The sequence below is a fragment of the Saccopteryx bilineata genome, chromosome 3 (genome assembly GCF_036850765.1).
Source record: "Saccopteryx bilineata isolate mSacBil1 chromosome 3, mSacBil1_pri_phased_curated, whole genome shotgun sequence".
Classification (NCBI taxonomy): Eukaryota; Metazoa; Chordata; class Mammalia; order Chiroptera; family Emballonuridae; genus Saccopteryx; species Saccopteryx bilineata.
The window spans coordinates 138,076,905-138,101,460 of record NC_089492.1 but is presented as its reverse complement, the minus strand read 5'-3'; the positions used below and the strand labels follow the sequence as shown (position 1 = coordinate 138,101,460).

The window sequence follows — 24,556 nt, the reverse complement described above, 5'->3', positions numbered from 1 at the left end:
TTATTGGACATACTGGGAAACTATATGTGTGTGTATGTATGTTTTCAATTTAAAATTTCAAGTGTCATATTGACTTTTCTATTTTGGATTTAGAGTTGTATGGTTTTTCCTTTTATTGTATCTTTTTTCTTCCACACAAACACTTTGGGTTAGCAAGGACAAAGGAGATGAGAGATAAGCTCTCATAACTAATTTGCTTTATTCTACCTTTAGTGTTAGAATAACAATATTCATATTACCAATATAATTTAATTATATAAAAAAGTTAAAATTGCCCTGGCTGGTTGGCACAGTGATAGAGCGTCAGCCCAGTGTATGGATGTCCCAGGTTCGATTCCTAGTCAGGGTACACAAGAGAATCAACTATCTGATTCACCTCCCCTCCCTCTCCCCTCTCATTTTCTTCCCTTCCTGCAGCGCATGGTTCCACTGGTCTGAGCGTTGGCCAGGGCACTGAGAATAGCTTGGTTGGTCTGAGCATTGGCCTCAGGAACTAAAAATAGCTCTGTTGATTTGAGTATTGTCTTTAAATGGGGTTTGCCAGATGGATCCTGGTTGGGGCTCATGAGGGAGTCTGTCTCATTATGTCCCCACCTCTCAGTTAAAAAAAAAGTTAAAATCTTTTTTGTATATCCTATTTACTATCTCAGCTCATTTTTTATATTGTTGTACTATATCTTCATTGCCAATTCATACAACCATTTCATATTATACTCTCCCATTTAACCATATTCTAAGTTCTATAAATAAGCATGCATCTAATGCTCATTGCCAGTTCTTATGTTGATATTTTTCTAATTATTTTGGTTGGTAAAGCTTGTTCTCTAACAAATTCTTCAAGAAAGGCTCTTGGGAATAACATTTTCTGACTGTTTTCATGTTTATCAAATTTTGTCTGTGCCTTATATTCTTGAAAGTCAGTTTTACTAGTTACAAAATTCTTAGCTCACATTTTCTTTCCTTGAGTATTTTAAACAGAGTACTTCATTTTCTTCTGACTTCAAGCTTTGTTGTTGAAAAGTGATTATCTATTTTTTTTTCTTTTAAGACATGTACTGTATTTGCTTAAATTCACAATGATCCCCCACCCCCTTTTTTATAGTCTAGTAATTTTGGTTGTTATTATAGGTGAATCATCTCATGATACATTTTCAAAATGTAGTGTGTATATGTGAATAATATATTTTATATATACATTCAATAATTTACTTATGCGATATAAAACAAAATTTATATATTTATGCATATTATGTATTTTATGAATATTTTCATGAGTTATGATTTTTTAATAGTTATTCTGTTTTCTTCCTTTGATTTTCTTCTCTGGTAGCCATATATTGAATTTTCTTTGCCTACCTTAAATATGTGTCACTTTTTCTCAAATTCTTTTTAATCTAATTTTTAAAAACTTTCTTTTGGATTTAAATTTTTTCTTTTTATATTTTTCTTAAGGTATTTTATGTTGTGTTTACTTATTTATGTTTAGTTTTCCTTTTAAAATGACTTTTCTTATTCATAATTTTTTCTTGACTTTCATGACCTCATGCTGCTATTTTTTAAAATTTATATTCTCTCATATATTATTTTCTTAGTATATTTTAATTTGCTTTAAATAGTAGATTGCAGTTTTAATCTGTTTTACAATCATATCTTTCTGACATGCTTTGAGTGTGCTTAGGGATTATATTATATTTCCTATTCTCATTTTTTATAGTAACTTTATAGGAGTTTGACCTTGATAATTTTAAGTTGTCCATTTTTATGTGAAATCAGTCTTTCTGAAGGTTTAGAAAGAGTCTTGATGCAGGTAGCTCATTTTGCTTTACAAAGTTCTGATATGTTTTTTTTTTTTTTTTTTTTTTTTTTTTTTTTTTTGTGTGTGTGTGTGTGTGTGTGTGTGTGTGATGTTAAAAAAAATATGATAATATGATGGTTTGTCGCTGGTTGGGTGGCTTAGGAGATAAAGTGTCATTCCAGCACAGCAAGGTCATGGCTTCAATCCTGGGCAGGGCATATGAGAAGCTATCAATGAGTATACACCTAAATGGAACAACTAAATGGAACAATGAGTTGATGCTTCCCTTTTTTCTCTCTCTCTCCCTTTTCCTCTCCCTCTCAAAATCAGTGGAAAAACTAAAAAATTATATATATATGTGGTGATTTGATTGATGAGTTACCCTGGCTCTGTTCATCTCCCCAACTTTATCCTGACCTATTCTTTCTTTTATTGATGTTGTCCCCATCAAGTCTAATTTTTATTTTACTCCCAATATTGTCTCCTTCTTACAGGGCTCTTGTCTGGGAGAGAGCCATGGCAGGTCAGTTTCAAGATGGCCTTCAGGCCATCTTACTATGAACTCTGCTACTTTCTACTTTATGATTGCTGGCAAGTTATTTAGCTTTTCTAAGTCCCATTATCTTCACTTGAAAAACTGATATAAAATATTCTTCTTTTTTTGTGTGTGTATTTTTCTGAAGTGAGAAGCAGGGAGGCAGAAAGACAAACTCTCACATGTGCCCGACTGGGTTCCACCTGGCATACCCACTAGGGGGTGATGCTCTGCCCATCTGGGGCATTGCTCTGTTGCAACTGAACCCATTGTAGTGCCTGAGGCAAAGTTGGCTCAGTGCCTGGGCCAGCTTTGCTCCCATAGAGCCCTGGCTGTAGAAGGGGGGGGGGTAGAGAGAGAGAGAGAGAGAGAGAGAAGAGGGGGAAGGGTGGAAAAGCAGATGCGTGCTTCTTCTGTGTGCCCTGGTCAGGAATCAAACATGGGACTTCCACATATCAGGCTGACACTCTACCACTGAACCAACAGGCCAGGGCTGAAAATATTATCCCATAGTGTTGATGTGGGAACTAAATGGTATAATATAACATCTAAAAATCTTAGTTGAATATCTGGCTCATTATATATACCTGGAACATGTGAACTCACCAATAACCAACATTATTCTTGAGCAGTAATTTAGCACATGTTGTCAGATGAGAAGCTACTTAATGTTAACTTTTCATAAGTTTTATTTTATATCGTTAATATGGTGAAATGTCAAACCCAGTTAAAAGGTATACCAAATTAAGTTATACATGAAGACATACATATCTTATGGTAATTAGTGCAAAAAAGCACTGAAATCTGTTCAAAATTGTTCTTCTGATCAATGATAAATTCAAAAATTTTGCCTGAGGACTCCTGCACAGGTGTATCTGTTTGGGAGACATGCACATTGTTTATTATCTTTGCTTGTTATTTACATTTTGGTGTTTTCTTCCCGTGTACATTTATATAATTATGAACAAAGCAGCACTGGCGTGGTTTTTCATGTACAGTTTCATTTTCTTCTCATGCACCTGCCCTGCTTCAGGTTTTAACAATGTAGGGATGATGTGTAATTATGCATTGTTAGAAATTTGGGTCTTTTATTCTTATTTATTTTGAAAAATAATGGTAAATAATTATCTCTGGAGCACAGCAACTATATCCTCATAGCACCTGGGCAGAAACATTTTGGAGTTGTTAGATGTTTTGTGTTTCTACCTCCATGATGTACAAACGATGTATCTAGAAAGTGCAGGAGACTGCAAAGGGGTCAAGTTCTAGGGTGGAGTCAAGGCCCAACTCTCCATCTAAGGTTCTCCTCACTTGCTGTTTGATGCCTAGATTTCTCCTTTTTCTAAAGTGCCTGAGTCCTTGAACTTTATCACAATTTATAATTTCCTAGAGATGTTTGGGCCAATGAAGGGAGAGAGCAGAGCACTGATAGAAGAGGCCTATAATGTATCGAGCTATAGGCCATATATATCACTTTTAAGTTGACATATAATACAATTAAATCAGAATCATCCATCAGTCATCTCTCTGTTTTCCTTTGATGTTATAAGCACCAGGAAAAGTAAAAACGTGGGGGTGGGGGGTTGGGTGAGAAAGGTGAGGAGCCTAAGAAGTGCAAACTGCCAATCACAAAACTAGTTGCAGAGATGTAATGGGCGGCCTAGGGAATAAAATATCATAATAACTATGGTGGGTGCTAGACTTATAGGGGTCATCACTTCATAAGGTATATAAATGTGTAATCACTATATTGTACATCTGAAACTAAATTCATATTGTATGTCAACTATAATTTTAAAAAATTAATTTCTCCCATCCAAGTACTAAACAGGCCCGACCCTGCTTAGCTTCCGAGATCAGACGAGATCAGGCGCGTTCAGGGTGGTATGGCCGTAGACTAAAAAATTAAATTCTTAGAAAAACAGAATCGACACATTATTTTAATGGACAATGAAAGTTGGGTATAGTCTAGAGAAAATCTGTATTTATAGAGTATTGTAATCTATTCTGTCAAATGAGTAATAGACTCAAATAAATAGATAATTATCGCCTTAATTGTGTGTGTTTTTGTTTATTTACTGTAGCTTCGGAAAGCTGTGATGGATCACATATCTGACTCTTTCTTGGAAACCAACGTCCCTTTGCTAGTTCTCATTGAAGCTGCCAAGAGTGGGAATGAGAAGGAAGTGAAGGAATATGCCCAGGTGTTCCGTGAGCATGCCAACAAGCTGGTGGAGGTAAGTCAGGAGAGACATGAAGACTAGACCATAGCTGCAGGTTTAATTGCTCCATATGGCTCTTGGAATTTCAGTAGGCAGCCCTTCTATGGTTTCCTGGAGAAATAAACTTTCCTTTTCTCTACCTTTTGCTGACCCCCTCCCTTTCAAAGAAGCAGGTTATCAGCAATCTCTCCACTCTGTATCTCACACACTGAATATGATCTGGAACACATTTGTTAATTTTGCTGAACAATAGGGACTGATACAGAATTAGAAGGAACACTCTGAAGTCCTGAATTTGAGGGATAGAAACTGCCAATTGGAGGTTTAAACCGTTCCTTTTTCTTCCTCCTTGCCCCCTCTCCATTCCACCTGGCTAAGCTAGACTAGCCATCCACATTATGGACTTGAAGAAAAGAAATCTCCCTTCCCTCAGAGTGGCTTAGACTCCTGCTGAAGGGGCAGTATTGTGGGAGTATAAGTTCAGGGTCAGAAGTGTGTTACATGTGTTAGAGAAATCTGTGAGAGTTGTTTTCTAAATGTGAAATTGTGCTGCATAATTTTGAAGAAAGTTTTTTTTCCCAAGGGAAACAAAATAAAAATGAAATGAAAACCATACTGTCTAAATCTAGAAGCTGAAACCCAACAGCTTGGCAAAGGTTGGATCTAGTGATATGTAGTGACACAGAAAATGAGAGGTGTTAAACAGGAAATGTGTATTCTAAAGAAAACGACTGCAGGAAGGTGAGAATCCTGGTAAAGTTAGGAAATGGTTGTCAGGGGTGGGTCAAAACCTTTGTGGGTTCTGAGCATTTACCAACTACCCCCACCCCCACCACTACCAACATCACCACCACAACAATAAAACTCTAGCATGCCCCCACTTTAATTCAGGCTAAAATGAAATTACTCAAAATGACTGACAACTTAAATGAAAGCTAGAAGAGCTTTGGGCAGACAGCTTGGTTGGTTGGAGCATCATCCCAAATCACAGAGGTTGTCGGTTCAATCCCTAGTCAGGGTACATACAGGATCAGATCGATGTTCCTGTCTCTCTCCTTCTCTTGCTCCCTTCCTCTCTTGCTAAAATCGATCATTAAAAAAATAAATAAGAGCTAGAAGTAAAATGTTTTTCCTCTTTAGGATGGCAACATTAAATTCTGAATAAGTTCATCAAATGTGAAATCCTCTGCATTATTCTTGGAAGGAGTGATCAGTTGTGCTCTGATTTAATGGTGCCCTATGCACCTGCTTAGTTTGGCTGCACCAGCACTGCTATTGCCTCAGGCAGAAGACACGCAGGCAGCAGGACCTTCTGCATCTGGCCCAGAGGGAGCCCTGGGTCCTCTAGGACAAAGGCTGTGCCCTCATCCATGACAGCAGTCAGCAAGTTGAGTGTGTAAAAGCCTAGTCCAAAGTAAGGGAACCCCTGAACTTTCTACCATAATCCTAGTGTTTTATGTGAAACCAGCCTAGAGCTAAAAACAGTGTCCTAGTTATAATATCAAGGTGGTCTTTCTGGCCTCATCCCCACCTACAAAGCAAGCACTCCATTACTCCTCACATTCCACCTACGTTTTCTGAGAGTTCATTTGGTCACTGAGGAATTCAAGAGTCTTCCCAGGATTGTCCTCGGAAGCCCTGGCCACGTCCATGTCTCGAGAAAGATAAGGTGAAGAAGGAGGAGAGGTGGAGGGGTTAAGAGGAGGAAGAGGAGGAAAAGAGTTAATGCTGAACGCATACTACAAAAGTCTCAATAGTCACAAGTAATAGAATAACAGTAGTAACATACAGATATAGTATCCCATTTATATATATTTACAGTATTAACCAATTTCAGAAGTTATAGAAAACACTAATTAATTGTGTGTTATGGACATTGTGGATAAAGAAAGACACATGAATTTAAAGTTGTGTGATAAATATCAGTCCTGTTATTGCCTTTCTCTAATTCTGTTTGTAGCCTCATTTATAGATAATATTTACAGAGTTCAGACTTGACATCTTGTATAAATGTGAGACCAAGGCCAAGTAGATCTTGTACTCATTCCCTCTTCTTTAAGAAGATACCCTGGACACATTCACCATTTTGCCTTGTCCTATTTGTAAGTTTCTCTGTAGGGAAATCCAAACATTAGGAGTTATCCTTAATCATCAACTAGTGGCAGAAACAGAAAGTGCGGGTCCTCAGTTATTCCCTTCCTGGCCATTGAGGGAGGTCACTGCAGTCCGCTACATTTGAGAATGTCCTGATATCCAGGTAGACATAGGTCTATGGTGTGGACAGCCTCAGTTGATTAGAGAGGAACTAGAATCAGAAGAATTTTTGTAGCCTGTATCTTTCAAATAAGTGTCTTGTTGTTAATGCATATATTTATTTAAAAATTTTTCTATCATCTATCATCTAGCTAGCTAGCTAGATAGATAGCTATCTTTTTAGAAGGAGAGAGAGAGAGAGAAACACTGATCTGTTGTTTCATATACCCATGCATTCATTGGTTAATTCTTGTATGTGCTCTGACCGGGGATCGAACCCACAGCCTTGGGGTGTTAAGACTACACTCTAACCAACTGAGCTCCATGGCCAGGGCAAGAGTCATGCTTTTTCTCATTTAGAAAGTATTTCTGGGCCCTGGCTGGTTGGCTCAGCAGTAGGGTGTTGACCCAGCATGTGAATGTCCTGGGTTTAATTTCGATTCCCAGTCGGGGCACACAGGAGAAGGAACCATCTGCTTCTCCACCCCTTCCCCTCTCCCTTCTCTCTTTCGATCTCTCTCTTCTACTCCTGCAGCCATGGCTCAGTTGGAGAAAATTGGCTCCAGGCACTGAGGATGTCTCTATGGCCTCACCTCAGGTGCTAAAATAGCTTAGTTGCTGAGCAACTGAGCAACAGCCCCAGGTGGGCAGAGCATTGCCCCATAGGGGACTTGCCAGGTGGATCCCAGTCGGGGCACATGCAAGAGGCTGTCTCTCTGCCTCCTTGCTTCTCACTTAAGGAAAAAATAAAAAGAAAGAAAGTGTCTCTGTGTACTTGGACAACTTTCTAGGTCAAAGTGTTTGTGTCTATAATATGAAAAACTTTGTTGGTATATTGATGTTTATATCCACTGACCTTGGTAAATTCATTCACAAATTTCAAAAATTTGTGTCCTTTTAGAAGCTTTTATGTATGTAATCATATTGTCTGTGAATTATAACAGTTGTATTTTTTCTTTTCTAATCCTTATATCTTGTTTTTTCCTCACATTATTCCACTACAATATTGTGGTAATAGATATTTTTGTAATTTATAGATCTTATTGAGAACATTTATACATTTTACCATTAACTAGAGTTTGTTAAAGTATCTTTATAAAGATACTTTCATTGGATTATTTTAATTCTCTTCTGTTATTTATTTTTTAAGAATTTATCTTTTAAATTAAAATCAGTATAAAATTTATCAAATGCATTATCTGCACATTTTGAGTTGACTATATGGTTTTGTCTCTTTTATTCTCCTTTAGAGGTATTGGTATCAAAATTATGCTTTTCTTCAAAAAATGGTTAAGAAATGACTTTTTTCTTTTTATCATTTGGAAGTGAATGAATGTGTCAGTCTGTCAGTCTGGCATTATTTTGTAAATATTTGGAAAAATTCATTGATACAGCAATCTGATCCTGTGTTTATATTTGAGGAAAGGATTAAATATTACAGATTCAATTTTATTTTTTCCTAAACATATGACTATTTAAATTTTCTATTTCAGATTGAGTCAGTTTTAGTAGGCTGTACTCTAGAAATTTATTTTATTTAATTTTCTAATTTTAGTCATAAAATTCTGTATCTCTTCTTCTTATTTATTTATTTTTGCAGGCCGTGTCTACAACTTGTTTAATGATATCTTGCCCCATTTTAGGCAAATTTTTAAAAATTAACTTTAATGGGGTGACATTGATAAATCAGGGTACATATATGTTCAGAGAAAACATCTCCAAATTATTTTGACATTTAATTATGTTGCATACCCCTCACCCAAAGTCAAATTGTCTTCCGTCACCTTCTATCTGGTTTTCTTTGTGCCCCTCCCCTCCCCTTAACCCCTCCCCTTCTTCTTCTTTTTTTAAATGTGTGAGAATTTGTATTACTGGTTTTTTCCTGCCATTCCTCCTATTGCTAATTGGTGTCTTCTTTTTTTCTTGATTAGTTTTACAAGAGGTTTATCAATTTATTTATTTATTTATTTATTTATTTTTAATAAATTTTTATTAATGGTAATGGGATGACATTAATAAATCAGGGTACATATATTCAAAGAAAACATGTCTAGGTTATTTTGTCATCAAATTATGTTGCAAACCCCTCGCCCAAAGTCAGATTGTCCTCCGTCACCCTCTATCTAGTTCTCTGTGCCCCTCCCCCTCCCCCTAACTCTCTCCCTCCCTCCCTCCCATGTCCTCCCTCCCCCCCCCACCCTTGGTAACCACCACACTCTTGTCCATTTCTCTTAGTCTCATTTTTATGTTCCACCAATGTATGGAATCATGTAGTTCTTGTTTTTTTCTGATTTGCTTATTTCACTCCTTATAATGTTATCAAGATCCCACCATTTTGCTGTAAATGATCTGATGTCATCATTTCTTATGGCTGAGTAGTATTCCATAGTGTATATGTGCCACATCTTCTTTATCCAGTCTTCTATTGAAGGGCTTTTTGGTTGTTTCCGTGTCTTGGCCACTGTGAACAGTGCTGCAATGAACATGGGGCTACATGTGTCTTCATGTATCAATGTTTCTGAGGTTTTGGGATATATACCCAGTAGAGGGATTGCTGGGTCATAAGGTAGTTCTATTTGCAGTTTTTTGAGGAACCACCATACTTTCCTCCATAATGGTTGTACTACTTTACAGTCCCACCAACAGTGAATGAGGGTTCCTTTTTCTCCACAGCCTCTCCAACATTTGCTATTTCCCGTCTTGTTGATAATAGCTAATCTAACAGGAGTGAGGTGGTATCTCATTGTAGTTTTGATTTGCATTTCTCTAATAACTAATGAAGCTGAGCATCATTTCATATATCTGTTGGCCATTTGTATCTCTTCCTGGGAGAAGTGTCTGTTCATGTCCTCTTCCCATTTTTTTATTGGATTGTTTGTTTGTTTGTTGTTGAGTTTTATGAGTTCTTTGTAAATTTTGGATATTAGGCCCTTATCTGAGCTGTCGTTTGAAAATATCAGTTCCCATATAGTTGGCTGTCTGTTTATTTTGATATCAGTTTCTCTTGCTGAGCAAAAACTTTTAATTCTGATGTAGTCCCATTCATTTATCTTTGCCTTCACTTCTCTTGCCATTGGAGTCAAGTTCATAAAATGTTCTTTAAAACCCAAGTCCATGATTTTAGTACCTATATCTTCTTCTATGTACTTTATTGTTTCAGGTCTTATATTTAGGTCTTTGATCCATTTTGAATTAATTTTAGTACACGGGGACAGGCTGTAGTCGAGTTTCATTCTTTTGCATGTGGCTTTCCAGTTTTCCCAACACCATTTGTTGAAGAGGCTTTCTTTTCTCCATTGTGTGTTGTTGGCCCCTTTATCAAAGATTATTTGACCATATATATGTGGTTTTATTTCTGGGCTTTCTATTCTCTTCCATTGGTCTGAGTGTCTATTTTTCTGCCAATACCATGCTGTTTTGATTATCGTGGCCCTATAATATAGTTTAAAGTCAGGTATTGTAATGCCCCCAGCTTCATTCTTTTTCCTTAGGATTGTTTTGGCTATTCGGGGGTTTTTATAGTTCCATATAAATCTGATGATTTTTGTTCCATTTCTTTAAAAAATCTCATAGGGATTTTGATGGGAATTGCATTAAATTTGTATATTGCTTTGGGTAATATGGCCATTTTGATTATATTTATTCTTTCTATCCAAGAACAAGGAATATTTTTCCATCTCATTGTATCTTTTTCGATTTCCCTTAACAATGCTTTGTAATTTTCATTATATAGGTCCTTTACGTTCTTTGTTATGTTTATTCCTAGGTATTTTATTTTTTTGTTGCAATCGTGAAGGGGATTATTTTTTTGAGTTCGTTTTCTAATATTTCATTGTTGGCATATAGAAAGGCTATGGACTTTTGTATGTTAATTTTGTATCCTGCGACCTTACTGTATTGGTTTATTGTTTCTAATAATCTTTTTGTGGAGTCCTTCGGGTTTTCGATGTATAGGATCATATCATCAGCAAAAAGTGATAGCTTTACTTCTTCTTTTCCGATATGGATGCCTTTTATTTCTTTGTCTTGTCTGATTGCTCTGGCCAGAACTTCTAGCACCACGTTGAATAAGAGTGGAGAGAGTGGACAACCCTGTCTTGTTCCTGATTTAAGGTAGAAAGTCCTCAGTTTTATGCCGTTTAATAGGATGTTGGCTGATGGTTTATCATATATGGCCTTTATCATGTTGAGATATTTTCCTTCTATACCCATTTTGTTGAGAGTCTTAAACATAAAATTGTGTTGTATTTTATCAAAAGCCTTTTCTGCATCTATTGATAAGATCATGTGGTTTTTGTTCTTTGTTTTGTTGATATGGTGTATTACGTTAACCGTTTTGCGTATGTTGAACCATCCTTGAGATTCTGGGATGAATCCCACTTGATCATGATGTATTATTTTTTTAATATGTTGTTGTATTCGGTTTGCCAGTATTTTGTTTAGTATTTTAGCATCTGTATTCATTAGAGATATTGGTCTGTAGTTTTCTTTCTTTGTGCCATCCTTGCCAGGTTTTGGTATGAGGGTTATGTTGGCCTCATAAAATGTGTTTGGAAGTATTGCTTCTTCTTCAATTTTTTGGAAGACTTTGAGTAGAATAGGAACCAAGTCTTCTTTGAATGTTTGATAGAATTCACTAGTATAACCGTCTGGGCCTGGACTTTTATTTTTGGGGAGATTTTTAATAGTTTTTTCTATTTCCTCCCTGCTGATTGGTCTGTTTAGGCTTTCTGCTTCTTCATGACTCAGTCTAGGAAGGTTGTATTGTTCTAGGAATTTATCCATTTCTTCTAGATTGTTGTATTTGGTGGCATATAATTTTTCATAGTATTCTACAATAATTCTTTGTATATCTATGATGTCTGTGGTGATCTCTCCTCTTTCATTTTGGATTTTATTTATTTGAGTCCTGTGTCTTTTTTCCTTGGTGAGTCTTGCCAAGGGTTTGTCAATTTTGTTGATCTTTTCAAAGAACCAGCTCCTTGTTTTATTGATTTTTTCTATAGTTTTTCTGTTCTCTATTTCATTTATTTCTGCTCTGATTTTTATTATCTCCTTTCTTCGGCTGGTTTTGGGTTGTCTTTGTTCTTCTTTTTCTAGTTCCTTAAGGTGTGAAGTTAAGTGGTTTACTTCGGCTCTCTCTTGTTTGTTCATATAGGCCTGAAGTGATATGAACTTTCCTCTTATTACTGCTTTTGCTGCATCCCAGAGATTCTGATATGTCGTATTTTCATTTTCATTTGTCTGTATATATCTATTGATTTCTGCGCTTATTTCTTCTTTGACCCATTCATTTTTTAGAAGTATGTTGTTTAGTTTTCACATTTTTGTGGGTTTTTCCCCCTCTTTTTTGCAGTTGAATTCTAGTTTCAAGGCTTTATGATCAGAAAATATGCTTGGTACAATTTCAATTTTTCTAAATTTGCTGATATTGTCTTTGTGGCCCAACATATGGTCAATTCTTGAGAATGTTCCATGTACACTAGAGAAAAATGTATACTCTGTCGCTTTGGGATGAAGTGTCCTGTAGATGTCTATCATATCCAGGTGTTCTAGTATTTCGTTTAAGGCCACTATATCTTTATTGATTCTCTGTTTGCATGACCGATCTAGAGCCGTCAGCGGTGTATTGAGGTCTCCAAGTATGATTGTATTTTTGTTAGTTTTTGTTTTAAGGTCAATAAGTAGCTGTCTTATATATTTTGGTGCTCCTTGGTTTGGTGCATATATATTAAGGATTGTTATGTCTTCTTGATTCAACTTCCCCTTAATCATTATGAAATGACCATTTTTGTCTCTGAGTACTTTTTCTGTCTTGTAGTCAGCATTATTAGATATGAGTATTGCTACGCCTGCTTTTTTTTGGGTGTTGTTTGCTTGGAGTATTGTTTTCCAGCCTTTCACTTTGAATTTGTTTTTATCCTTGTTGCTTAGATGTGTTTCTTGTAGGCAGCATATAGTTGGATTTTCTTTTTTAATCCATTCTGCTACTCTGTGTCTTTTTATTGGTAAGTTTAATCCATTTACATTTAGTGTAATTATTGACACTTGTGGGTTCCCTACTGCCATTTTATAAATTGCTTTCTGTTAGTTTTGTATCTAGTTTGATTCTTCTCTTTTGTTTTTCTATCATTTGTTTTTGTTTGTTTGTGTTCCATACTTCTTTCCTCTGTTGCTACCTTTTTTAAGTCAAGTGTTTTTGTGGTGGTTTTTTTAAGGGTGGTTACCATTAAGTAATGAAAAGGGTACCTACCATATTCATTGTAGTACCCTAAATTATAACTATTTCTGCACTTCATCATCCTTTGCTACTGTTAATCTCCATCCTCTCCCCCCTTTTTTTCCTTTGTTGTCACAGTTTAAGTTTGGTTTTATTGTGTTCTTGGTGGAGCTGTTACTTGTGGGGTTGTTTTCTTTTGTTCTTTGAATCTGGTTGGAAAACCCCCTTTAGTATTTCCTGGAGTGGGGGCTTTCTGTTGATAAATTCTCTCATCTTTTCTGTATTTGTGAATGTTTTTATATCTCCTTCATACTTGAAGGATAGCTTTGATGGGTATAGTATTCTTGGCTGAAAGTTCCTCTCTTTCAGGGCTTTAAATATTGGGGTCCACTCTCTTCTAGCTTGTAGAGTTTCTGCTGAGAAATCTGATGATAATCTAATAGGCCTTCCTTTATATGTTGTACTCTTCTTTTCCCTGGCTGCCTTGAGAATTTTTTCTTTGTCATTGGTTTGTGTCATCTTTATTTTGATGTGCCTTGGAGTGGGTTTGTTGGGGTTAAGAAAACTTGGTGTTCTGTTTGCTTCTTGAATTTGAGGCTTTAGTTCCTTCCACAGGCTTGGGAAGTTCTCGTCTATTATTTGTTTGAGTATATTCTCCATTCCATTTTCTCTCTCTTCTCCCTCTGATATACCTATTATTCTTATGTTATTCTTTCTGATGGAGTCAGACAATTCCTGTAGGGCTTTCTCATTTTTTATTATTTTTGAGTCTCTTTCTTCTTCTCTCTGTTGTGCCTCAAGTTGTTTGTCTTCTATTTCACTAATCCTATCTTCAATCTGGGCTGTTCTGTTAGCTAAGCTTGTTACCTCGTTTTTCAGCTCGTGAATTGAGTTTTTCATTTCTGTTTGATTTGTTTTTATAGTTTCAATTTCCTTGGTAATATATTCTTTGTGTTCAGTGAGTTGTTTTCTGATCTCCCTATATTGCCTTTCTGTGTTTTCTTGTATATCTCTGAGTATTTTTAAGATTTCTATTTTAAATTCTCTGTCATTTAGCTCCAAGTCTTCCAATATGTTAAGTCTTTTCTCCATAGATTTTTCCACATCTATTTGTGTTACCTCTCTTTCTTTTGTATCCATAATATTCGATTTCCTCTTTCTTATTGGCATCTGAGGGTGGTCTTATTGATAGCACTAATTAGAATTAATAAAGAGTAAAAAGAAAAAAGAAAAAAGGGTAAAACACCCCACACAAAAAAACAGTAATAATTTATTATTTCCCCCTTTTTTTCTTTCTTCTCTTTCCCTCCTCTCCCCTCCTCAGGGAAATATCGTGCCTATAATGGAGGGCCTGATTTGGGGTGAAGAGTTCAAGGGGCAAAAAAAAAAGGGAGTAGGGACCTACTAAATGCAAAAAAAAAAAAAAAAAAAAAAAGGAAGAAAATCTTAGACAAGCATAAGATGATTTGCTTGTAAGTGATGGTCAACTAAGAGATATAATGAGAGGGATAAGAGGGAACCAGAAAAAAGGACCAAAAAAGAATAATAAAGAAGAAAAAATAAAAATAATAAGTAAAAATCTGTTGTATTAAGTGGAGCGAAGACTAAATACAATGGAGACCTTGGGTTGGGAGGACCCAAAATGCCACAAAAATAAAGAAACAAGAAAAAAAAAAAAAAAAAAAAGCAAAAAAGAGAAATAAAGCCAAAAAAAAGCCTTGAGTCCCAAATTAACTAATTTGTTCGTGATTGAGGATTATATGGGAGGAAAGTAAAATGAGAAAAGAAAAAACGAATAGCAAGGAAAAAAATAAGAAAAAGAGAAAAACGAAGGAAGAAATAAAATAGGAAGAGAAAAAAACAAAATAAAGCAAGACAAAAAAAAAAATAAAATAAAAGAGGAGAGAGTGAGAGTTAAGTGTTTTGGAGTATAACCCTAAAGGAGGGTGAGGATGAAGCAGAAAAATAAAATGCAACACTCATGGGTAGTGTAGTTCAAGAAAGGGGAAGCATAAGATGGGCAGAGAATAGAAGGACCAAGGTGGAGGAAATAAAGATAATAAGATAGAAGAAACAAACAACAACAACAACAAAAAAAAATTAGTGGATCAAGTTGTAAAGTCTGTGGGTTTTTCTTGATTTTGAGAGGTTAACTTTTTCCTTTTTCTTTTCTCTCCCTCTTCCTGGTCGGTGACTCTGTACCCCAGGCTCTGCCCCTGTGTCACTCTTAGGTAGGGATTTGCAATTGATGGGATTCTATGGCAATGTCATATAATTGGCTTTAGTCTTGCTAGAGGTAAAGGCTTGTTGGCGTTTGCAGGGTCCAACGATGAGAGAGTTTGCTTTCCTGGATTCTCTGTCCTAGTCCCCCCTTTCTGAATTAGCAGCCTGGTGATCCAGCTATAAGGCTGCAACTGCTTCTGCCTGGGGAGTAAGAGGCTCAAAGAGCTGGGAAATCCCCACTCTATCCCCACTCAGTGCAAGGCTTTGGGAAAGGCTCTGAGAGTCAGGGCCTCCAGTGTAATCAGGCGGGGGTGGGAGTCAATTGTTGTCAAGGTGACTGTTCAGCGCCTATCATTCAGTTGGACCTCTCAACCCAGGCTTTCCACACTTTGTAGCCTGTTTTTGCAGGGAAGAAGAGGCACTAGTCTCTGCTTACGACTAGTGTAGTATAGACCTTATTATCTGCCAAGTCCTTCTTGTTAGCGTTTATCCCTGAATATGGAGGCTCATCAATCAGAAGTTGCCCCCGCCCCTTTAGCGAGAGGCACTAAAAAATATCACGCCTCTTGTCTTGGATCGCTGAACTGAGAGAGATCTTATCAATTAGAACCGAGGGTGCGCAGATTTCATGGGTTAAGCTAATTTCAGTGATTGGGTCGCAGCTGTGCTTCCAAAGGTATTTTAGGCTGCCTGCGCGAGCCCTTCCCCCAACGCTTGATTGTTAGCTTGAATGGCTGGGTGAGGTGCCCCGCCCACGGAGAGAATCTCCCAAGCCTCTCCCACTCGCCCCACCGCTGGCGGCTGGACCGCACCAGGCGCAGGATAATGGAGCCCCCTGGGTGTGCGGGCCAGCAGGGCGCCCTGGGCGCGTGGAATGCCCAAGGCACGCGCGCGAATGGGGCGCTCCGGGCACCGGTGGCCGGCGACCCCCACTCGCAGTGTGCGGGCCGCTGGGAACGTCAGCGGTGCTCAACCGACCCGCGCGCGCATGGCTGCTCGCAGCGGCTCGCGGCGGCAGCTCGTGTCGGCCGCTAGCGGTGGCGGCTCGCGGGGGCTCGCGGCGGCTCGCGGTGGCAGCTTGCGGCGGCCGCTCGCAGCGGCTCGCGGTTCCCAAGTATATGGGCTGACTCACCACAGGCGCACTTCCTTGAGGTTTGAAAGAACGTCCCTGCGGTAGCTTCCTCCACACCCTCGTCTCTCCGATTCAAGTGATAACAGTCCTTTAGCTTTCAGTTTGTGTGGAACTCCGGAATGCTCCGAGGATAAATTTTTCTGTTTCTAGTTGATAAATTTGTTGTGATTTAGGGGAGAGCTGTCGGACGCGCTGCTCACGGCACCATTTCCGTGACGTCACTCAGGTTTATCAATTTAATAATCCTTACTGAAACACAGTTTTCAGCATTGCAGACTTTTTTGTTGTCTCTTTTATTTATGTCTTATCTTTACCCTATATTTTTTCCTGCTTTTTTAATGGCGTAACTTACTGTTCTTTTTTCTACCTTTTCGAAATGAATAATCACATCATTTATTTTTAACCTTTAAAATTTTTAGTAATATAGTCATGTAAAGCTATGAATTCCTCCCTTAGAAATGATCACTGCCCTAATTTTTAGCCCACTTATCCTATCTCCATCTGTGTACAATTTATTTGAAACTTCTCTATTGAGTTTATTTTTAAAATAATTTCTAGTCAAAATTTTAAAACCTGATTTCAGTTCTGGCCTGGCTGGTTAGTTCTGTCAGTTAAGAGTGTCGTCCCATAATGACAAGGTTGTGAGTTTAATCCCTGGTCAGTGCACACACAGGAAGCAAACAACGAGTGCACAACTGAGTGGAACAACAAATGAGTGCTTCCCTTCCCCCTCCCCTCTCTCTCCCTTCCTCTCTCTGTCTAAAATCAAGGCCTGGCTGGACAGCTTGGTAGGTTGGAGTATCCTCCTTGAGTGTTGAGGTTGCTGGTGTGGTTCCCCAGTCTGGGCACATACAGAAACTGGTTGATGTTTCTGTCTCTCTCTCTTCCTGCCTCTCTAAAAAAAATATTTCAGTTTTCTAGTAAAAATTATTATTAGGTCATCTTCTTTAAAATATATGTTAATTAAAGTTATTTTAAAAATCCAAGTCAAAGACTCCAATATTTGGGTCAATTTTGTTTCTGTCCTGTGGTTATCCAACAAAGAGCCGACCTCCCTCCCCTGATTGCCTTGAGTTTTGAGACTGGTGATGCAACAACAGTCCCAACAGCATATGAGCAGGTTTAATACTCATGAAAAGGAACTTTCTGGGGAGCAGGATCCAGCCTAGTCCACAGTGGCTTCAGCAAAGAGGAGATCAAGTGGTCCGGGCTTTTATCATGTTAGAGGATGGGATCGGTGTCAAGATTTCTATGCAGGGAGCAGGGGTTTGAATGGTTTGAACTTCCTAATGGCACCCAAAAAAGGTGGGTTACTTTAATCAGCTTGTCCAGTTGTGAAGCAAGGTGACAGAGGAGGAAGAGTGGGCTTAAAAGCTGTCAGCAGTCAAACATTCAAAACGGAGCAAGGCTGTTCGTTACAGTTCACCCCTGATGTTCGACTGAAGACTAGAACATACCATGTTTCATTTCATTGAATTTGAACTTGTTTCAGTAAACTAGTTGTGAGCTCCATGAGGCTTTCAAAATGATGACAAACTTTATTCTGGTGTCTGTGTTTATTATTTGATTTTTATCTTAATAATTTTTCTATTTGGGCTGCTATAGCAAAAATATCACAGAATGGTTGGTTTATAAACAACAGAAATTTATTTCTCACAGTGCAGGAAGCGTGGAAGTCCAAGATCAAGGCTCCAGAATATGTGCATTTTTGTGAGGGCCCTCTTCTTGGCTCCCAGCAAGCACCTTGTTGCTGTGTCCTCACAGAATGAAAGGGATGAGGGATTTCTGTTGTGTCCCTTTTATAAGAACATTAATCTCATTCATAAGGGCTCTGCTTCATGATGTAAGAACCTCCCACAGCCTCACCTCCTAGTAGCATCACATTGAGCATTAGGATTTCTACATATGCATTTGGGGGACACAAACAATCCGACCATAGCAGTCTGGATAGTGTTTTTTTCCTCCAGAGAGAACTCACCCTGTCTCTGAAGGACAGCAGAGACACAGACCATCTCAATCCATCAAAACTGGAAGTGTTGAAGGCTGGGTTGTAGTTTTATCAAGGCACAGTCTGCCTTTGTTTACCCCAGTCCTGTGAAGTAGCCTTCCCGGGGTGCCAGGCAGGACCAGTGTGTTTGTTATTTAGTATCCCACCCCACTTGTGAACCGTTTCCTCCAATTTTTATTTCCCCGACATCATGAGATGGCTGTAAACTTTGTTTTTTTAATACTTTCTATTTGCTTTTTGACTGTTGCTATATGTAACTTAACAGACAAAAGTCTTGGGAGAAAACTGGCGATAAGGTGCCAGTCTTTGAATCGACCTTCTCTATGGGATCTTGGCATTATGGCTCTGCTCTCCGGTTGTCCTGGACTTTAGTTTCTGCCTCCCCAGCCGTGTCAGATTGCTGTCAGCACTCAATAGTTATCTCCCTCTCGGCAGCTGTATTCTAGCTGGTCTCTCAGTTTCTCTTTAGACACTAAGAATGCTCAAATCCCTCGGAGGAAAATGAAGTATTCCAGAAAGTTTGGTTCCCCTCAATGAGTATCTCTTGTTGATCTAGTCTAGAAGTTTTGACTTCTTTGGCAGTTGTCCCATGTTTTTAAGCAACTTATTTTTATTTTTTATTTCTAGTTCTCAGTAGAAAAGTGGGTCTTATTGGCTACTCCATTGCGGGAAGTGGAAATTCCTGGGATCTGGTTTAGTAAGTTTAAGGATGTTTTTGGTTGTTGTTGATATTTTTTAAGCAGGTATCTCTTTGTTCAGTTGAAATATTGAGCTTCCATACTTCAAATAAATACTTAAGTCAACAAAATTGTTATGACTGAATTGAAATAATCATCTCTGTGCTGTATGCTGAAGTTACAGGTCCGAACACTGGTCAGGGCACATACAAGAATCAGCCAGTGACGGCATAAATGGGTGGATCAGTGAGTTGATGTTTCTCTCTCTCTCTCTCTCCCTTCCTTTCTCTTAAAAAAAATAATAAAAGAAAGCATGAATAAATAAGATTATCAATTTGTGAATCAATGATATAGTTTTAGTCCTTCAACATTTCTTGATTATTGAGTTTATTATAGTATATTATTTTCCATCTTTTTTTTTCTTGTATCTATGTGCCATTTCCCCCCCAGTTTGGTATTTGTTCACAGGGACTGATGTGATGAAGTGGATGAAGAGTGTCCTAGCCTGTTACACAATGTCGTGGTCATTAGATACTCCTCGGCAAGGATGGCTTTAGTGCAAATAAAGCATTAGTAAAATATGAATAGGAAAAAATAATTGGGCTTTTCTTAATTGCCTTCACAAGTGAAATGTTGAGAGTTCCTCCCTCCCCCGCAGTAACATTAATAAAGACTAGGTTAATTTGCACCAAGGTTGTTGATAAAAGAACTTAATAGGTCAGCTATAGTGCTTTGTAATATGTAATATTGGATACTCTAGGAAGCATCACTAGTAGAACTGAATTTTTAGAAATTTAATAAATTTCCCTTATCTCCAAAATCCAGCTAACTGAGCCCTTCCATGGGTTAGCTAAGGGCTTTGGAGTGGGAACCACTCTGAGGGTGTGCTGAGCTGATCAGAGGACACCTGTTTTACCTCATTTCCAGTCTTTTTCAGGAATGGAATGCAAATTGTGACAACTCAGTACCAAAGTAATGTGTGTGGTCTGTGTGGGGTGGAGTGGATATAAATTGGGGGCAAAATATGCATTGCAGCAAAGAAAAGCAAAGCTGCTCTTTAAAGTGAGATGCAAAATCAATGCAGCTGTTTTCAGAGGCTCCAGACTTGTTTTATTCCTTCCATTGCTTTGCTGCTGTCGGCCTGTGGCTCTTCTCTTTCCTCCCCCATCACCACCAACCCCCCGCCCCCAGGAAGCCAGCTGCATACCCTTGTCTGGGAATGGCAGGGCCCTCCCGATGGGCATCTCACCTGCCTGCTCCTCCTTCCGTCCCTCTGCACAGAACAGCCAGAGTGAACTCTGGACTTGCAAATCAGATCATGCAATTTCCCTGCTTGAGACCATTCAGAGATGTTCTAGTGTTCTCAGGTCAATTATCCACATTTTAGAGGTCTGCAAGGACCCAGGATCTGGTCCATCTCTAACCTCCAGGCTCACCTACCTGTCCTCTCATAGATCCTCCAGGCACCATCCACATAGGCCCTCTTCCATTTGTTGGATGTGCTATGGCTCCCCAACCCTAACCCTGTGCTTATGTTTTCCCCTTCCTGATATACTCCCAACCTCAACTCCTTCCTCTTATTTCTAGTTATTGTGCAGCTTTCAGTTCGAGTAGCCATCCCCAAGTGGGATCAGTTCACTGTGTTGTCTCTCTCATGGAACCCTGTTTACTTCCGGTTTGTATGCAAACTCTATGACTATATTCTATTTTTCCTGCTAGATTAGCAATTCCTTTAGGAAAGAGACCATGTCCAACTGATGGCTGACTACACCCAAACATGGAGCCAAGTGTCCAGCATACAGCAGGTATTCTGTAAACAGATGTTGCCTAAAGAGTGAATAAAATAATAAACGCATCCAGGGGAATTGTCAAATTTTTAACTCCTAAAGTAATATGTTTTAATCAAAAGGCTGCAGATGTGTCCTACACAGGTGCCTCTGGGGTCAGTGAAGAGGCATTGTATTGCCTGACGAGGTGGTGGTGCAGTTGATAGAGCATCAGACTGGGACACAGAGGACCCAAGTTTGAAACCCTGAGGTCACCAGAGTGTGTGTGGGCTCATCCAGCTTGAGCACGGGGCTGCTGGCTTGAGCGTGGGAGCATAGACTTGACCCCATGGTTGCTAGCTTGAGCCCAGGGCACTGGCTTGAGCAGGGGGTCACTTGCTCTGCTGTAGCCCCCCAGTCAAGGCACATATGAGAAAGTAATCAATAACAACTAAGGAGCCGCAACAAAGAATTGATGTTTCTCATCTCTCTCCTTCCTGTCTGTCTTTCCCTATCTGTTCCTTTCTCTGTCTCTGTCTCACTTGCTTAAAAAAAAAAAGGCATTGTACTTATTTAATTTCCTAGTTTACTATCAGGAAGAGATTTGAAATCTGAGTAGAACTAATGTGGGGAACTCCTGCTTCCACCAAGGAGAAAGGCCTTGGTGTGCAGGTTCCTGAGAAGTTGAACCATGTCAGGATGCTCCTGAGGCAGGGCCCCTACCTCTGCTGTCATTCTGCCCCACCCACTGCCTCTCTAGCAGCCATCCTTGGATACAGGGGATCTGAGGGAAGGAAGGGGTTCTATCTGACCAAGCAAAGCACACAGTGGAGGTCGTAACAGCGATGAGTCGGATAATGGAACCTTGATTCTCCACTTCATCCTGTTGACTTGGTTACTCCATGCAAGGCAGGAAGCTGTATTTGTTAGACTAGAAGGTAAGGGATGGACCCTCCTGTTCAGCATCACTAATGTGATCATCAGTAAAGCACACACTGTCTTGGTTTCAGCCTTGAGTAAATTGCTTTTCTCAATTAATCCCTCCACTTGCACAGAAGATTCATTCAGCAGCAAATATTTACCGAGTGGGTACCGTGTGCTCACAGTTGCTGGCAATGTAACCATGACAATATCCAGTAGTCTTCTTATTCCCCTGAGACAGGCATTCTGTTGGGGAAGATTGAGAAAGATGGAGATAAATGTATATAATGTGTGAACCAGAAGTATGCGTGCAAAGCAAATACGTACAGCAGAGGGAGGAGAGAAGGATGGAGGAGGAGGGGAACATGTGGTCAGGAAAGACTCATCTCCAAAGATGACTGTGAAGCAGGGACCTGAAGGGAGCAGAAGAACATTCCAGACTGTGGGAACAACAGAAGGGGCAGAGACCCGCAAGGCAGCGGTATGCTTGGCATGTTTGATAAAGGACAAAGAGACCAGTGTGGCTGCTGCTGAGAGAGGGGACCTTTCAGAGGCGAGATGGAGGGCTGGGTGTAAAGATTTTGTATTAAACTCAGATATTTGAATCTCTTAAATTCTTTGAACAAAGATGTGGCATGATCCAACTTTTATTCTGAAAGAGTCAGTCTGCTGCTATACGGCAAATGTACAGAACGCGACAGAAGAAGAAGGCAAAATAGATACAAGGTTATCCCGATAGTCCAGCAATGGATGGAACACAGGCCAGGGAGGTGAGAAGAAGTGGTTGGATTGGGTTATATTTGCAGTGTCGTGCTGATGTATTGGATGTCAGGCTATGAGAGAGAGAGAGGAGTCCAGGGTGGCTCTAAGTTTGGACATGCTGCGGTCGTCCAAATCTCTTGGCACTCTGAGAAAACACAGCCTCTACCCTCAGACCATTGCTCGCACTCTGAGAAAACACAGCCTCTACCCTCAGACCATTGCTCGATTGGCTCTGCTTGCAGATATTTGTTCAGCCTGATTCTGAAAACCCTGCACAAATGTCTAGGGATTAAGTGAATAGAATAGAGCTTTGTAAACACTGGGGTGTTGATTCAAACCATGAACCAAAAAGAGAATCAAGCAAAGCTGCATCAGATACCTCATGGGTGGAACTGGATCGCCATGGTTTCCTTAAAGCACAGACTGAATGGTCTCATCTTTTTCTCAGTGCCGCCCTCCTCTATCCAGTTAATACACTTGAACTAGAACTGAATTACTGGAATTTCTCAAATACTTGAGCCAATAACAAGGGTGTAAATCACAACAGTTTATGAAGAACTATTTGGTTCCAACCCAAGCCCATGTCAAATTTATGGTAACCCCCCCCCCTGTTTTTCAGAAGTATATACAGCAATACCACTCCCCCCTCCAAAATTCTCTAATTCCTGAACTCCACTGTATTTTGTAATTTTTCCTATAGCATACAATAAAGCATTACAGAAAAAGTTCAAGTGTTCCCTTTACGCCCTTAATAATTACTTATTAATTTATTTTAATTAATTATTTTTAATATTTATTGAATATATTGGGTGACATTGGTTAATAAAATTATGCATGTTTCAGGTGTACAATTCTATGTAATACATCATCTATTCTGTTTCTGCCCCCCTTCACCTTCTCATAACCCCCTTTTCCTCCTGTAGTCTCCACACTGTTTTGTCTGTATCTATAAATGCTGGTTTTTCTTTGCTTAATCACTTCACTTTTTCATGCAGTCCCCCCATTCCTGACCCCTTCTGACAGTGATCAGTCTGTTCTCCATATCTGTTTCTGTTTTGTCTGAACAATTAAATAGCTCTTTATAAGCTTTTTATTACCTTGTTTAACACTTTTGACAACCTAATGAAGTAACCACTGTTTTTAACTCTTTTACAGAGGAGAAAACTGAGGTTTCAAGAAATTTAATAATAATTTGTCCAATATCACACTGACAGAAAGAGGCAGAATTCATGCCCAAGCCCAGGTATCCCAGACTGTAAGGGCTATGCTATTAACCACTGTGCACACTGCCCCTAGGCTCTTATCCATGATACAGACTAGCGTCCACTCCTTTAAGTGTTTAGTTTAGTGCCTGACCCCAAAGTATAGGTAATTGCTGGAATAGTTAGCTGCATCTGTTGCTGCTATTGACAAGGATTAAGTGCCATATTTCTCAAATCACATGAAGAGCATAGTTTTTGCACACAGCCCTGGGAGTACCATGCATTGCAACAAAGGAGTTCCTGTACACCCTAGTCCTGTATACCCCAGTGGAGTAGATTATTCAATCTGCTTTTTGGTACTGGTATTGCGCCTAAGTCAAGCTTGCTTGGCAGCTTCATAAATCTTTATTGGCACAACCTGCATAGTTCATGATATCTGTTCAAATTACTAAATGCCATGAACTTTCAAGGTTACTTGCAAATAGTGGATTCTAAGGCTATTAACTATTTTAATGTCAAAGGTCTACTGAAGTGCTTGACTTAATTATGCACAAAATGTAAGTATTTCCAAGTTACATTTCAATCTGTACAACATATCCAAGGAGGGGCCAAGTCCTTCTCATTGAGCCACCCCCAAATTGCAACGTGCAGGGCCGTATTATAAAATCAATTACTTTTTTAGAAGTAAGGACAGATTGTTAATTTCCATGAAAATTTGGTGTGCTGGCAACTGGATAAAAATTTACCCCACAATGACCAACCCCCAAATTCACCCAAGAGGGGAATTAAATATACTTATAAAGAAATATCCAGGCCCTGGCTGGTTAGCTCAGTGGATGC

The 24,556-nt window shown here is 39.0% G+C and overlaps 1 protein-coding gene across 4 annotated transcripts in view; it reads left to right on the top strand.

Annotated features, from left to right (window-relative positions):
- The window catches only part of CTNNA2 (catenin alpha 2), a 1,254,514-nt gene that overhangs the window by 1,003,726 nt on the left and 226,232 nt on the right, over positions 1-24,556 (top strand). For all 4 annotated transcript variants that reach the window (XM_066267520.1, XM_066267518.1, XM_066267521.1 and 1 more), the window contains one exon: positions 4,415-4,567. In XM_066267520.1, the coding sequence (XP_066123617.1) occupies positions 4,415-4,567 (153 nt within the window). The remainder of the gene's footprint in view (positions 1-4,414; positions 4,568-24,556) is intronic.